Source organism: Episyrphus balteatus, chromosome 2, assembly GCF_945859705.1.
Source record: "Episyrphus balteatus chromosome 2, idEpiBalt1.1, whole genome shotgun sequence".
NCBI lineage: Eukaryota > Metazoa > Arthropoda > Insecta > Diptera > Syrphidae > Episyrphus > Episyrphus balteatus.
Genome location: NC_079135.1, coordinates 36,239,647 through 36,257,208, shown reverse-complemented (window position 1 = coordinate 36,257,208; position 17,562 = coordinate 36,239,647). Strand labels below are relative to the sequence as shown.

At 36.8% G+C, this 17,562-nt stretch overlaps 1 protein-coding gene across 2 annotated transcripts in view; it reads right to left on the bottom strand.

Moving 5' to 3' along the window:
* Window positions 1–226: 226 nt before the first annotated feature.
* Window positions 227–17,562, bottom strand: part of LOC129911080 (methylcytosine dioxygenase TET) — a 183,837-nt gene continuing 166,501 nt past the window's right edge. For both annotated transcript variants that reach the window (XM_055988741.1, XM_055988742.1), the window contains 6 exons: window positions 17,048–17,449; window positions 4,021–6,769; window positions 3,752–3,956; window positions 3,527–3,690; window positions 2,949–3,462; window positions 227–2,835 (listed from right to left, as the gene is read on the bottom strand). In XM_055988741.1, the coding sequence (XP_055844716.1) occupies window positions 516–2,835; window positions 2,949–3,462; window positions 3,527–3,690; window positions 3,752–3,956; window positions 4,021–6,769; window positions 17,048–17,449 (6,354 nt within the window). In that variant the 3' untranslated portion in view covers window positions 227–515. The remainder of the gene's footprint in view (window positions 2,836–2,948; window positions 3,463–3,526; window positions 3,691–3,751; window positions 3,957–4,020; window positions 6,770–17,047; window positions 17,450–17,562) is intronic.

Below are 17,562 nucleotides of genomic sequence, written 5' to 3'. Positions count from 1 at the left end.
TTATTATTTTTTGTACTTTTGGCAACGATGTTTGTTATCTTTAAATTTTCGTTTTCTTTTTTATCTAAAAAATATATAAACTGAGAAAAGAATGTAACTTAATTGAGAGAAAAATTAATAAAAATTAGAAAAAAAAAAAATAAACTACAACAACTTGATTCGTATGGGGATGGTGGATTGTGGATCGTATGTTTTGTGATATAATATTTTTTTATTTATAGAGAGAGAGAGTCATTGCGATGTGTGAAGAAGTTGATGAAGATGATGCGTGATCCTTTTTTTTTGCGAATTATATTCAACAATATTTCAATTTTTTGTTTTATGGCACAGCGCAGATATTTGCGTTTTTTTTTTTTTTTATTCATTTTTAATCACAATCATTGAGCAGAGTTTTTTTTAGTTAATTTTTTTCTTCTTATAGTTTAATGCTTTTTATATCATTTTGTTTTTATTCCATTTTTTTTTTTAAATCATATTTTTTATATAGAGGCGAAATTAATACAGCCCTCCGACACCTAGGCCTGTGATGAGGCCGTTGTTGATGATGGACTACTGTTGCCCTCTTGGTAGGGCCCAGTTACCACACATGGATGCATGGGGAATAAAGTTGTCCACGAAGTAGTTGTTAGGGTCGGTGCACGGAGGACCATTTTCTCGTTTTTTGACTGCTCGTGATTGTTTGTTGTTGTTGTGTTTGTTGAGTTGGAGTTTTTTTTTGCCTTGCTGTCGCTTCCGTCTTTTTTATTACGCTTTGCTTCCTGATGACCATCGGATGATGATGATTTACTACTGCTGCCTTCCTTGCGGCTAGAACTACCGCCAGCACTAGCTCCACCACTGCATTCGCCCAATTCGTCAAGATCGTCCTCGTCTAGAGGTTCTTTTTTGATTTTCGTTTGACCTTCTTCTTTGGCTTTGGCATCGGCTTCGGTGTTGATTTTTTTCACACGCATTTTTTCTTCCCACTCATCGATACCGTGACGGGTGCGATTGAGATTGCGATGTTGATAAAAAATCAGAGTCATGCGAGTTGGATGATGACGATTGGGTCGTTTGACTGCCGTTGTGGAATGCATCTCGTGTTTGGCGCATTCGATGAGAACACTGCCATGATTGAGAGCGATCGCAACGCCACCCATTTGTGGATCTTGGAATGCTTCGAGGTTCTCATTGATCTCGGTAACTTCGCCAATTGGTTCAGCCTTGACCGTTGCACCGGCACCGTTTGGTGGAGGTGATAGATCGGTTTGTGGTGGTGGTTGTTGTTGGACTGGTGGCGGTTGTTGCAGCGGTGGTGTTACCATTTGTGTTTGTTGTTGCTGCTGTAATGGTTGTTGTGGATTCTGAGAGTGCTTCGATTGGGCAGCGGAGGGTGTTTGATGCTGCTGGTGTTGCTGTTGTTGTTGTTGCGAGGATGTTTGTTGCTGATGATGATGCAACGGGGATTGTGACAGAGATTGCAAATGATGATGGTGTGGATGCTGCTGCTGTTGAGGCGGCAAAGAGGTTTGCTGATGGTGTGCGTGTGGTGTGTGAGTCACTGGTGGCAGTGCTGTTGGTGTGTAGGCCGCTTGCTGATGGTGCATTGCGGCGGCGGCAGCTGCATGTGGTGGGAGTGGATGCTGCGTCGACGTGGACGGCGGATACATGTTCCAGTTGGGTGACGGCGGTGGTGGAGTGGGAGGTGGTGTTTGTTGCGGGTACATGCTGTACGGTGAATACGGCTGATGATGGTAGCCGTAGTTGTAGTTCATGTTGTTGTAAGCATCGTACGGCGAGTACGTCGGGGGTGGTGGTGGATACATCTGATAGTTATTTGGATATTGGGAGTATTGATAGTCTGGCGGTGGCTTCGGCTTGACAAAGCCTTCTTCCAGGGGCGGAGGGCCCAAGTTAGTTATTGGAGTCAAAGGAGTTAATTTACTGCTTTCGCTCAGGTTATTCACGATTGTTGTGGAATCTGGGTTCTCTTCACTTCCACCTCGACTTTTAACATCTCCGCGAACATCTTGAAGCTGTGTCAGCTGATTGCCGACTGGCGGAAGATGACTATTAAAGTTACCATAGCCGTCGTGATGTTGTACAGCAGTCGGCGCTGGCGGCAGAGGAGCCTGATGATGGTGACTATTTGGTGTGGTGGGAGTCATTGGCGGATTTGGTGGCGTTGTCAAATTAGTCGCCACCGGATGTTGCTGTGCAACAGGATGTTGTGCCGCCGGATGTTGAGTTGCAGGATGTTGAGCCGCTGCAGCATGTGGAACGCCAGCGGGATGAGCTGATGGCGGTGGAGGCCAGTTGCCATAATAGTTGCGCGAGTCAATATAGGAACCCGTTTGATAGTCATATGAGTAGGGCGAATCCAAGACAGTGCTTGAGATCTGATTCGACTGCAGTTGGGCATCGGTAAAGGTGTCAATCATAGTTGCCATATTCATTAAACTCGAATTGGACGACATTAGATTGTTATTACCTCCATTATGGCCATTATTGACAGGTGGCGTTGAGAACGCACTCCCCGCCGGACTGGGATTATTGGTAACTGGAGTCTGACACCGCGGTGAAGGCGTTGATGGTGGCGCCGATGGTGTTGACGGTGGATTCAATTGCTGTTGTTGTTGTGCTTGTTGATTTGCCTTTGATTTCGATCTTGATTTACTCGATTCCTTCTTTGTTGGCGGTGGCGGATTGGGCGTCACTGGGGGTGGCTGAGGCGTTGTCACTGGTGTAACTGCTGCTGCAGCACCCTCGACCACATCTTCGCCATCCTTGCGTTTCTTGCCATGCCTTCGACACGGGACAAGAGGTGTGGATCGTACTCGCACTTCACAAGGATATCTAAAGAAAGAGATAGAAAACAAAAAAAGTTAGATATGCTATTCCATTTCCTCCAAAAAGAAATAATAATTCAAGAACTGAGTCTGACAATCAAAACTCAACGCTACACTCACTTGTCGAGGACTTGCACAGCACCAGTGCGATGCTTCTCCTTCTGCCCTTCGGCACTATCAAATTCATCCGTTGCATCCATTGTGTACAGCGGTAACACATGAAATTGCTCATCGTCTGGCTGTCGTCCATCACGATTCGATGGTTTCAGCAATGCCACTTGTACCGTACAGCCATCTTGCATATTGTGCAAGTCTCTATGAGCATGTGCACAAAAATCCAGACAAGCTGTCACGCCCGAAAATGGTTTTCCCGGTTTTAAACCGAGTCGGCAGTCGGGCGCTTCTTTCTCGTACTTTGTTTGATTGTCATAGGAACGTGGGGCTATTTGCTTGAATAGTGGTGCCAATACCGTGGCCAGGAGGTTCATGTGATCTTCGATGGCACTCTCCTCGTTTTTCACCGACAGACGGAACTTGCGTACGGTCTTGGAGCGTGCGTATTTACACCCGTTGTAGTACATAGACCATGAACAACCAAAGCTATAGGATGCACCAGATGTTTCAGGATCAAGACCTGTTAAGAATTTTTGTATATTAGTTTTTGTGGATTGTATGTGGATTATAATTGAGAAACTTACCCTGACAAGCACAGGTGCGATTTTCGTTGGTGGCACAACGACGTGTTGTCGGCAGACCGTATTTATTGAGCTTGCCAATCAGATTCTTATAAGCGTTATCAGCTTCTTGTCGGGGCATACCATCCCAAGCTACCATAGCGACGACAATAAATGCTGCAGGACATCTTAAAAGGAAAACTTTAAGGGTTAGAAAAGTCTTAAATAGGATTGATAGGGAATACTTACTTATGACCTTGACGCTTCTTCACAACAACAAGAATTTTCTCTTCAGGATCTGCTCTTCGGATGATCCATTTGGCCACAGGACAGCCTTGCGTCGTTTTGCCCTCTTTGCCAGTATAGACAATCTTTTCAATTCGCAATTGTCTTCCTGAAATACCGCAACGATCTTCGATCTCTTTGCGCAATTCAGCCAAAGTCGCTGAAGATCCTGCAAAAATGAAGAACATCCTTTAGAAATGCTAACCAAATAGAATTTGATATCAAAATTTTACCTAAATGTGTGTAATAACTTCCAGGTTCTGGTGGATTCTTGTCTGATGAAAAACAATCACACTCTGGTATTTCAGCCTTGTTGCCCTTTTCCAATCGATCCGTTGTATCATACATGGGATTGATGGTTTCACGTTTCACAACCACTTCGGCAGGTGCCGATAAAGATTCTTCACTGGTACCATCATCACTGGCATTCTTCTTCTTGCTAGGAGCCTTTGGCTCACCATTTTCATCAGTCTCTTCTTCGTCCTCGTCGAGGATTTCATCCTTAGTTTGCATGCCCATGCAAGAGCCATCTTTTAAATGTTCTATTGTTGGAACACGTGTACCACCTTGCCGACAGCATGAAAAGCCAATGATATTTTTAATAGCTGCCGGACCACCCTCACCTAGGAACGGATAACCGGTGATTTTGTCCACTTCTTCGCTAGCATGATGAAGCTCGGCAGCCTTATCGGCGGCGCCCTGCATCATGGAATATCGATTCGGAGGAATGGGATATGCATGTGCGGGAATTTCTTTTTCATAGTTCATCGGCATCGATAGGTTACTACTTGGATCGTGTTTGCGATCCAGGTCCATTAGGCTGTGACCACCTTTCGAATTGGAACTGGAAGATTTCGTCGCATTGGAAGATGGCGGACAGCCAAAGGAAGACGGTGTTGATGCTGACGACGACGAGTGTGGTGGCAACGGTGGTGGCGGATGTTGATAACTGGGCGAGAAGTTCTGCTGATAGTTGTTTTGATGCTGCTGATAGCCTGCACCGTAATAGGAAGCGGCAGGATTCTGATAACCGTGCTGCTGTTGATAGTCTTGTTGTTGTTGTTGGTGTTGTTGCTGCTGCTGTTGTTGATGTTGTTGTTGCTGTTGAGATGCATTATTGCCTCCAGCTGGTTGAACTTCGTTCTGACAATAGTCAGCGTACTGGATAAAGTTCTGATAGTTACGCTCGTAGCCTTCCATTTTGTTGGCTTGTGGCGGCATGAGTCCAGGTTCTTGCTTTATCATTGGATACTGCCCTTGGGCATTCATTCCGGGATAGCAAGAATTCGGATCAGGATGATGGCCATAGCCAGACATTGGCGGATAGCTTGACTTTTCGGTTTTGATATCGACCTGGGGATGATGGGGAGATCCCCTCTGATGGTGATGGCCGTGCTGCTGGGTGTGGTGATGGTGCAAACCACTACCCCCACCCGGATCGTTGCTATTTTTCTCCACATCGGCCGCACTGTGACTCTTCTTCTTCGACTTACTGCTGTGGGATGTTGTATGGTGTTGGGGTTGATGATGCGGTTGATCTGAGTTTTGGAAGCTGCTCGGTGGTTTCTTGAAAGAATGACCTTGCGGCTTCCAAATTTGATCGCCACCACCTCCGTGTGGTTCTGTGAGTGTTGCACTAGCTGCTGCTGCTGCTGCAGCTGACGCGGATGGTTGCTGATGCGTTTGCTGTTGCTGCTGCTGCTGTTGCTGTGGCACACTAGAACCGCTGGCGTTCAATGCTGAATCGCCTCGGAGATGGTGGCTATACGATAAAAAATGACCGGTCTGATTTTGAGACTGACCATGGGTGGCAGATGGGCCAGTCGGTGGTTGCATTTGGACATCACCTTGACCGATGTCTTTAGGATCGTTCTTCCGCAATATCATGGATTTTATTCGGGTGTTTAAGTTGACACGTTCAGCTTGGTTAAACATTTCGCCTGGAGCACCGGGTTGTTGGTTTTGAGTATTCCAGTTCCAATCTTGGGACATTTGAGCATGACTGGGCGAAGAGATGTGATTGGGTTGAGCTTGCTGTTGTTGTTGCTGATTGGGCGTATGCATGCCTTGATGAGGGGCATGCAACATTTGCTGAGAATTATGATTTGGGGATGGTGGAATTGGGTATTGCTGCATGTTGTTGGTTGAATTACTGCTGCTGTTGTGACTGTTGGGCGATTGAGGAACATGATTAGGAGACTGAGAGACATGCCGTTGTTGTTGTTGTTGCATATGCCCTCGTGTCGGCGATTGTGGAACCTGTTGAGAGGATTGCTGCTGTTGTTGGTTTTGAGCGCTTTGTGCTGATGGCGGATGCATGGGAGAGGATGACTGCTGTTGCGTTTGCTGTGCGTTCGAATTGGAGCTTTGCTGTTGGCCGGGTGTAGCGCCACTAGCACCACTTCCTGCTCCACCAGATGATTGTTGTTGTTGTTGTGCTACTGCTTGAGGGCCAGTTGCTTGATTTCCGCTAAAGTCGCCTGAATACCCGTTACAATTGAGTGAGCGCGGCGGTACGCTGCTCACCCGCGGATATCCAGGCGTGTCGTTTCCCGACATGGTCTTATTCAAATCAGATGCTGCCCCCACTTGCAACTGATGTTGCTGAGCGGCTGCTGCCGATGAATTCGACAGCACAACCGGAGGCGGAGCTGGAGCCGTTGACACTTGGCCCGCATAGGTAACAGCTGGAGCAAAGCTCACACTCTGCAATGACACTTGATTTATTGGCGAAGCAATTTGCTGTGTTTGAAATTCATAACGCTGCACTGGAGCGGCATACGTTCTCCCATAATTCGGATCAAATCCGAGGCCTGTTTGAACATATCCATTGGGCGGTTGGTATGAATAGCTTTGTGGTTGGAATTCCAGTGAATTCAGCGATGTTATTGCTGGACTATTTTGTGGAATTTGTTGAATGAATTGATTTTGCCAACCTTGTGATGGATCTGTTTGCCAAGTTGGATAGAAGGCCATTGGAGCCTAAAAATAATAAAAAAGAAGAAGAAGAAGAAAAATTTACATAAATATTTTTATAATTATTTTCTGATGTAATGAACATAGTTTAGGGCTTGTTTTTCGTTATTGTAATGGGAAATCATTAAAAATTAAGGTTGGTATCCCATCCCTAATATAACCCAGAACTCATTAAACCCATTACCAAGAATTTCACATAAAACTTCATCAACATTCTCCATCTCTTATTTCCATTAAAACAAAAAAAATATTTATGTTCGCAGAAGAAGAAACGAGACGAGGCGATGGAGATGGAGAACACAAAAAAAAAATTGTATTAAAGATTTATGCAGTCGACGAAGGAAGGAAGGGTATATTAATGGGTTTGGTGATAACGCCTTTTTGCTACGTTTTACGTGCTCGTGCTCAATAGTCGACATCATCAACGGTCGTCATGGTGCAATGTACTTTGACTATAGGACGGTATTGATAGAAACGTAATGTACTAAATGACCCTGGAACTTTTGAGTACCCAACAACAACAACAACAACATCTTGGGTGATTTAATGATAGTTATGTTGCCTCTCTTAATTGCTTGTAATTCTTTTGCTAACCGAAAATTGCAATTAGTTGCGTGTATTGTGGAACTAAATTGTAGGAAGGTTTATATAAATTTAAAAGAAGAAACTTAGTGAAATGCAATGAAATGAACATTTTTGCAACGGGAGGTTGCAATTCTGTGGCTGAAAATTCAATTGTAAAAAAATCAGTTTTTTGGTAGATTTCTGTGGCTGAAGAACAAAAAAATGACCAATCTTCGAAAATATTCAAACTAAAGATTTTGAAATGTAATTCAAAATTGAAATATCGATACCTTGTGAGAGAAATGAAGTTATTCTAGGTCAATTGTAAAAAAATCATTTTTTTTTTGGTAAATACTTTTGGTAGATTTGAGTTATTGGAAAGTTACGCAAGTTCAAGTTGTAGATGCTTGGTTTCCTACAAAAAAGGTATAAAAATTTTTGCAAAAAAGTCCAAAATAACGATTTCTTGCACATAACTGTTAAAAAGTTAATGAAATTGAAAATCAATGTATACAATTTTATAGATTTTTAAATTTTCTTTTAAACAAGTACAAACATTGTAAGGTTAAGGTCAACCATTTAAAAGATATCTTGAAACAAAAATATTTTTCAATAGTCAAAAATTACATTTTTGCTTATTTCTTGTTCTGAAATATTAAAATGCTATTTTAAATACACTTGGTGACAATTTAAGGTTGAGCGATTTCGAGAAAGTTATGACAAGCAGAAAATGTATTTATTTTTTTTTGCTAAGAGATTGGAACATTTTTCAATATTTTGAAATGGAATACTGTTTAAATTGAAAAGAAAAACAATTGTGGAGAATTTGAATAAAATCAGACAAACCATTGAAGAGATAAACGGAAGTTTAAGGCTCTTATTCCTTCAGACCAAAAAATAAAAGGGCTGTACATTTTTAGTCCTGGACTTTGAAGTTTTAAACAAATTCATAATAGCAAATCTGATTTACCAAGGACATGAATATTTATGTGAGTATCCTTGTGATAAGGACAGTTCATAAAATACCCTGTTTTTGTTCCAAAACAAACATCCACTCATAAAAGTAAAACAATTCATAGAACCAATACGCTGCTGTTGATAAGAAAACATTCATAAAACCACTTCTGTTCGTCAATATATTTACGTAAACAATAAAAAAAAAAAATAGAAAGGAAAAAAAAAAACAAACTCTCCATTGATAAAATTTTATTATAGTACACGCATTGTTGGTCAAAACAAAAACCTTAAATGCCACTCTATTTTTGTCTAGGTTCGAAACAACACATTTTTTTTACCACCCTCTCAAATTCAGGTGATCAAATGGAACATACATTTGACTGTTATTTTCGCAGATTCAGTAGGTTTCCATATGTGTGTTTTGTGTTAAAGTCCTGTTTTTTTTTTTCTATGAAACTCAAACTCTACACCACCACTAGCAGCACCTTTTTTTCATATGAAGAAGGGGGAGGCTGGGTAAATAATTGACTTTTTTTTTCTGAGGGTGCTATGAAAAGTAAGCTTGATGGGTAAGAGAGTTACAGAGAAGGGAAAAAAACGGAACTGAGTACCAAAAGTATATACTTTCATTTATTTCCCGTTTCCATAGCCCTGCGCCCGCCGCTGCTTCCGTAAAACCCCACCGACCGATTGTACACACAAAAATGGAACAGAGGGTGAGTTATTTCCTTTCATTCGGTAATAGCAACATTCAGAGTTGGAATATTATTATTTTCGAATGTGAACATGTGCGAGTAAAATTTATATTTTTATATTTACAAAAACCTCTACACACACAGATACAAACATACATAAATGTGTATGTGTATAAATTTATTTAATTTAAAATTTATTACTCCTCAGAGTGTAAGTAACTTAACTACCCCCCTTGAATTATTTTATATCTATTTATATGTATGTTGGAAGGGGGGTATATAGTATGTATTAAATATTGCGTATCTGGTTGTATGTACAAATATACAAACAGAACGACAAGGCTGAATAAATTTAATGGAATTCTATAAAATTATAATGAATTTTCTCTTATCAGTTGCAAAACAGAGCCCAAAAAGGTATGAGAACCATCCAGAGGTTCCCAATCAAATATTTTCTTCTTAATTTATGCACCCTCACTGACAAGTATTTGTGTATACATAGCACTCTCTTTGTGTGAGATACACAACATTGTTAATGTGGCCATTATGTCGAGTTAAATTCATTAAATATTGAAATTATTGTTCTGTGAAGTATACAAAAAATTTACGGTAACGTTTAATATTGTTTTTTGAAGAAGAAATAATTTAAATTCATTTTTTTTTAAGAAATATATATATAAAAAATCTAAATAATAATGAAAGGTTTAGATATAATTAAATGTAATAACTCAAAGTCTATTATTTTTCGGTGTTGCTTCGGAACATTTCATTTTGTTTTTTACAATCCTCGTAAGAATGAAAAATGCTACAAGTAGATTTATGAACTTGAAACACAGAATTTTAATGCTACGTGGGTAGTTTTAAGAATTTTTGAAGGGAATTACCTGAAAGTCGATCCTTGAAACGTAATTCATCTTAAATAGAATTTGCTAAATTCTGCAACTTAAAATTTCATGTTTAAAGAGATAAATTTAAAGAAGTTATTACTGCTTTATAGCTTGCATTGGGGTTGTGTACGATAGAGAATAAGGCAATATAGAAATTTGTAGTGTAACTATCTCACGAAGAATCAAAGTTTTGTAAGGTCTCAAGGATTTTCATGACCTTGGAGTTGGTGAATAAAATTTCAGGTTACCTCAAATTTTTTGACCACTTCTGAATGGATAGGCTTTAAGGCTTTAACGATATTGAATGCTCTTGGATGTCTTTAACATTCTTCACAAAAGCCATTACCACTGACAAAAATCATGGATGCGTTGGTTTACAATCTAGATCTGAAAAGGTTTGACAGTTAATAGCATTAACGTACTATTTAATGATATGTGTGTTGTATTTTTTTTAATTTTTGAAGTAATAACTTCTATAAGGCTTGTATTAGTTTGTTTGTCGGAATTTAAAACAATTGGCGAGAAAATTATATAAATACAGACACAATTTTGAAGAATTTCTATAATATTTTGATAAGACTTCCTGAAGTTGTTTAATACAAAATGAATTTGACTTGCTTACAAAATTCATAGAAAAATAATTTTTATAAATAAAGTCGACAAACTGCCTATAAAATTAGTTTTGATTTTTACTGACATCTTGACATTAGCTAAGAATAAATATTACCAACAAAAATCTATGGCTTTCTTGCTTATTTGGTCATTTAGTATTTGAGTACCAAGTAAGAAAAAATCGGACTGTGCAAAAGAATAATTTTGGTAAAGTGCAAGAAAAATGGCTTTCTTTTGACAAAATCGATAATTTTGAGCCAAGGAAGGTCTTCACAGGAATCCAAATCGTCCATCAATTTTTTTAATATCTAAAAACAAGATAATCAAAAAAAATAACTAGTAGGTCGTAGAAACCGTATACGCTTATTTAAATTTTTCTACTTATTTTTATAACCTCAGTAATTTCTTATTCTACCCAAAATTCTTCCTAACAAAACGAACCGTAAGACTTTTTGGTCTTAATTATTGAAATTATTATTTTTTGGTAGACACTATTAATTTATTGTTATTGGTTACAAGCAAAATAGCTCGATTTTCTACTGATTTTTTAAATATTCTTCTAGAGGGTACTTATTATCGAAATTTCAAAAACTTGGAATAGTAGCTCTAGTTACTAAATATTTTGGTTGCCGGTGCTTAACGTAGCTGGTACCAACAATTAAGTGAGAAAATTTCCATATTTTTCTGATTTTGTATTAACAACTATTTCACAACATGAACCAATATAAAAACACAAAAAGTATACAATGATTTTTTTTTTTTATTATTTTATATTTTTTAATAACAATAAATGGATAATTACAACAACAATCACTTTTTTCGTTGACGTAATTTGCCCAACCCACATAAATACATAAACTCGTTAAATATGTTTTATTAATTTTTATAATGAACAAATAAATTTTCTTACTTGTCGCATATATGCTGTAGAGTGCAATTAAACGTATATTCATTTATATGCACAACAAAACAAAAAAAAAAAAGATCTTTTAGCATTCAATTTCAGATAAGAGAACACGAAATTCAATTAATCGTGAGAGAACAATTTTTAATTTAAATTTTATTATTTTTAATAATTTGTTGAAATAATTATTTAAATTTTTTTATATAATTATGAATTTTTATCATATATATGAAAAAGGCAATTAGTGTTGTTACTTCAGAATATTTGCAAGGATCAAGTAATATAATGAGAGAATATAAAAAAAAGTGAAGAAAAAATATAAAATTTATCATAAAATTTACTGCATATTATGTACGTTTATATAGGAACGAAAATTAAGCACACATATAGAGTAAAGTGTATGTGGGTACGAATACGAGAGACGAGATGATAAATATACGAGAGGAAAAACATTTTCTCATTAATTTTCCTGGTAGGATATTCAAACAGAATGTTATCTCTCCCCCAACACCCAACACCTTGCATCTTTATTATTCTCCACCCACTCCCCCCATTTTCGTAAAAGTTCTAATTATCTGGGCGACCAACACCACGTCACAGTTTGAAGAGAAAAGCCCGCATTCAAACACTCTTTGGTGATGATGGCAACCAATCCTCCACACTACCCAACAACAGTATGGTGATGGTGGGGTTCACTCGACCACCATTTTCACAAGTATTATCGTCGTCATCTTTGGTGTAGACTGAACAACACACTGCTCTACCTTAGATTTTAGCAGCAGCTCCAAAAGTCCTTACGCAATGCAGCAAAGGGATACACAGCAGCCTCAGAAGAGGATAGGAGAGATGGTACGAAAATACAAAAGAGCGTCGTTCTTGTTCATAGACGTAGTTGGCAGGACATAGGTACTGAATAATATATGTATAGGTAAGAAGGAGAGTGTCCGTCTAAGAGCAAGAGAAAAACGAGACAGAGATGTTGAGTACTCTGTCTGGAAATGTGATGCCAATTTGGAAAAATTCGAAGAAACTGAGTGATAAAAATTTTGATTGATTTGTGGATGTTGCCAAAAAAGAAAAAAGGGCAAACAAAAAACGCATATTTCTCACAACTACATAGATTTCGGTTCTTAAAATTTTTTTGATTTAGGTCATTTATGTATTAAAATGTTGGTGGAGAAAAATGTATTTGGCACAAGTTTCAATTTTTCCAAGACAAAAAATCTGTAGAAATGTTGAAAGAAAACAATACAGACTTTCATTTTGAGAGGTTAAAAAAAGATTTCATGAAAAAATTACAATGATAGCAAATTTGGTAGAAATTATCAAAAATGATTTTAAATTAAAAATGCGATAATTTCGGAATAAGGTTTAAAATAATATCCAACAAGCAAAAAATTTATTTTTTGTACAATATGTATACAAAATGCTACAAAAATTTGAAAAACCCAAAATAAGCCAATTCTAAATTGTGTAGATACCTGATTACGATTTTTGGAAACTCTGGAGAAATAATTCGTTAATATACACATGTGCTTTGAACCTATAGATAATCAAAATTTTTTTCTGAACATAGCACTGAATTTGGGTACTTATGTACAATAAATGTTTGTAGAATCTCGGAATGTGATGGGTCAAAATTTTAACATATTATGGTATTATGAGTTCAATATTATTTCATATATGGACCAAAAATATAAATCAAAGATTTTTTACTTGAAAAATCAATTCTTCTGTGTTCGAACTATTTATTCCGGGATTTTGTAATCCGTCAATATTTTCTACAGAATATTTGAATTTTTGAGTACAGAATTCCCGCCCTCAAATTGTACAAATTTTGGAATATCCCAAGAAAATTGCAAAGTTTTTAAATGGCTGCTTTTGATTTTATAGAGCCTTGAAATCGAATTTTGTTTTGGATCTAATTTTATTTTGGTCCAAACTTTACACAATGTTTTTCTTTTTTTTTCGAGTTGGAACCGTGTTTTTCGAAATACTGTAGATATATTAAAAAATCTTGTACTGCATAAGTTAGGAGGTATATTCTAATCCTTTTTGGATCTAACTACATAAAAAATAACTCAGAATTTTGACATAAGAACATGTTAAAAATTAAAATTTGGCACAAACCGCAAAGATCCTGAATAATTTAACATATCATCTATTTCACATAGTCTGTTTCCCATGTTTTTGTATTATGAAGATTTTGTACAAAAATTTAAATATATACAGTTTGAGGAATCTATAAACATTTTCAATATTTTGCAGTTCGAGTTCTAAAATGCTTTTAAAAATATGTTGGCGAAATTTGGCATCAAAATTCTTTTTTGTCAACATTTTAAATCGCAGATATTTTTTTTATTCTATTAATGCCAACAATTTGGACCAAATTTTATGTGTATGCCAGAAAAATTTAAATGTTCAATTATTCGTACATGTGTACGTATTTTGGAACATTGAATTTTGGTATACAGGATAAAATTTACTTACCCAGAATTATTTTGAAAAACATTCTTTAAAAGACAAAATTTGGAACAAAAAACAATAGTAAAAGAAGGAATAAAAGGGCAATATCGAATTTTTGAAAAGAACTAAATTTTGAACTAATCTTTTGGAGAATTATAAATTTCCAAAAAATTTAACTGAAATGCCGAAATTAATTTTTGACAAACAAAATGTAAGAAAAATCAATGACAATTGGCATCACTGGTATTTAGCAATGACGGTATTGTTGTTTTGTTTTTTTTTATTATTGTTGAGGGTTTTTTCCTCAAATTTTTTAGCATGTTTGATCAAATTCCAAACCCGACCTTAGCCTTGGTGTCTCACCCATAATAAATACAAGTTTTTTTTTCATTCTTGGTAAACCATAAGAATTTGCGATTAAAAAAGAATCCGTCTGTCATTAGTCTAATTCTTTTTTTTATTATTTTTCCGAAGGGATGAAATTATTGACTTTTTTAATTACTAGAAGAAATAGTAAAAAAAAAAGAACAAAATCATCCCTTTATGATGTTACTTAGCGAATTCTTTTTTTTTTTATTATTATTTTCCTTTAAATTTGCCAAGGGGTTGGTATTTTTCATGAAAATTCCAACGAGGGTATGCCATTCGATATGAAAAATGCATGCCACCCTGGGTCGGGTCGAAGGTGCGCAATTGCTTATGCGCGACTCCTAACAACACTATACCCCGATGGATGACTGGCTTTGGGGAGATGATGATGATGACGACGACGACGGCGATGGAGAGGTGATACGAGACGATGTCGACGGGGCGACTACGACTGCGACAACGGAGGTAAGGTAAGAGGTTTGAAGGCAATGAAAAGGTAGAGAAGTTTGTGGAGACGATTATTTTGTGGGGCGTTCGTTCTCTTCTCTGTTCGTTTGCTTTTTTTTTTTTGGGAACTAAACACCGGGGATGCTCTGCTGCTGTTCCCATTTTTCTCAAAAGACGAAGAGAAGTGGGGTGGGGTATCTATATGTGGCACCGGGTATCCCTACATCACTTGCTGGTATATAACCATTTCACACAGCCAGCCCCAGAGAGATTGTGAGGTGTAGTTAAGTAGTGCATATAGCGCGAGACATGAGCTCCTGCCACTTCAACTAAACTGGGATGCCTGGTCGCCTCGGTGGCTGCAGACGACATTCCACTGGGATGCTGAATAGGAACCAGCAGCAACCAGCCAGCCAGCTATACCCGCACATTCAATGAGAGGTTTTTTTTTTGTTAAGTAGTGTGAGAAAGAGATATATGTTGGTAAGCTTTGGAGAATAGAAGCGTCTACTGACTCTCAAGCTTCCATAAGGGTGCACCCATCATCTCTATACCATACCACACCATCAGAGATGAGCAGAAGCGAGCGTTTCTGAAAATATGTGTATGGGTATTGTGTATTGAAGCTGAGTTATAGTATTTCACCACACACACACTCTCACAAATAATATTGTGTTTCTAAGGGCTATAAAGCGGTTGAGGAGAGTAAAAACAAAAAAAAAATGAAAAAAAAAAAAATGGAGAAATCAATGCACCCTGGGCCGTTCCTTGTTTTGTACTTGAACTGAAGGGTTCTAAGGCAGTTGCGGTATGTGGAGAGCACAAACGGGCAGCAGAGCAGGCAATGGCGGAAACAACAGCTAGGAAGTTTCGTTGTAGGTGGCATGAGGGCTGTTAGGTAGGTAGGTTTTTATCTTTTAGGATTTTCCACTTAACTTTGCAGAAAATAGAATGTGAAGAAGATTGTTTGTTTTCTTTTTTTTTTTTCAAATTATTTTTTTTTCTTTTTTACTATTTTTGAATTGAATTATTGGCTCAACGCAATAAGGATCTAACAAAAAAAAAAAAAAAGAGGATATGAAAAACATTTGTTTTTTTTTTAGATTGAAAGTTATGAGGGTTTTTGTTGTTGTTTGTGTTAGAAAAGTTAAATTTGATATATAAATTGAAAGTCAGAATTATAATGAAGAAAAAAAGAAAGGGTTTTTTTTATTCTTTCATTTGAAATGCAATTACCTTAAAGTCTTTAAGTTTTTCTTTTCTTTGAAAAATGTAAGTTGGGTTGGTTTATATGGAATTCAATTACCTACATCATTTTTTTGTTTTTAAATCTAGGGTAAAGCTACCTATATAAGATTTTATCTTCGTCGAAAATGTGAAGAAAATAAAAGAAAATGGGAAAGCTCTTTAAAAATTTCAAAAGGGACGATGGAACTTTAAAGGAAGTGCAGAGGTTTGTGCATTATAAGGGTGATGGTTATCTAAAATTGGAGGAAAAATATGTTGTTGTTTTGTTTTCAAGGCCAAAAGTGGTTAAAATTAAAAAAAAAAAGAAAAAAACCATTTCAAACTAGTTTAAAATTGGTTTCAAATGAGTTTAAAGAGGTTAAATTTTGTTTTTAAGTTAGTTTTGGAAGTACATAATTTGATACAAATTAGTTTTAAATCAATTGCAAATTGGTTTAAAATAGATTGCAAATTAGTTTTTAATCAGTTTTCATAAGTTTAAAAAGTGGTTGTTATTAAGTTCTTCCCTAAAATTTGTATCCAAATTCTACACTAAGCGTTATAGACAGTCCTTGGTGTGATTGTATTTTGCGTTTTTGGTCATTTAAATTTATCTGGCCAACATTTTTCTTTTTACAGATTAATGCGAAGTGTTTTTATACTCAGTTCGGAAGTGGTTTTGATGCAAATTAATTTTTAATCGATTGACAATTGGTTTGAAATCGGTTGCAAACTAGTTATGAATCGTTTATAAAAGGTTTAAGGCGGTTGTAGTAAAGTTTTTTAGTCCCTTAATTGTTCCCGAACTCCAGAATAACCTTTATACTATACCTTTCCGTATTCAGACAGTCTCTTGTTCTGAATTAATAGAAGTATAATGATGAATAAGGAGTAGTAAAGAATTTGTTCTGCAGCGGTTTTAGGGCATAACTTGTGGTTTGGGAGTTATTCGCGAGAAGTTCCAATGTGGTTTACAGAAATTTGGTTATGGTTTTGAAATAGTGGAAGTGGTTTAAATAACAGACAGTGGTTCTGAATAGGAATCGAAATCACGTTAATAAATATAAATGAGTTCATAAAAAAAAAATCCTAAATTTTCATCACAATAACGGATATACCTATTCAAAAAATTGAAATAAAAAAAAAAACAACTTACCATAGGTTGTTGTGGTTGATCCTTCATGGTGTGTATTTGTGCTGATATTTGATGTGATTGTTGATGAACTTGTTGCTGTGATGATTGTACAGCTTGTTGTTGTTGTTGCTGATGGTGTTGTTGCTGCTGATGTTGTTGTTGAGGGTGTTGCTGCTGTTGTTGTTGTTGATGTTGTTGTTGTTGCTGTTGATTTTGAATTTGAACAGTTATAGATGTTATATTATTACCACCACCCAAACTTAAAGGATTCGATCCTGTTGTTGTATTTGGTGATGGATGTGGTAAAACTGTTGCTGGTGCCGGACTCAAGGCTAAATTTGTTTGTTGCTGATTTCTAGGTGATATAGCTGAATTGAGTTTATTCAATTTTGCCGAACTTACGCCTGGTTTGCGTCCTCTTGTCTAGAAAAAAAAAAGAAGAATATTGTGGTTAAAATCATGTAACTTTTACTAGATATGGATTTATATTAACAACATTACATGTGCACTCTAGAAATACTCTTAATTTATTACTT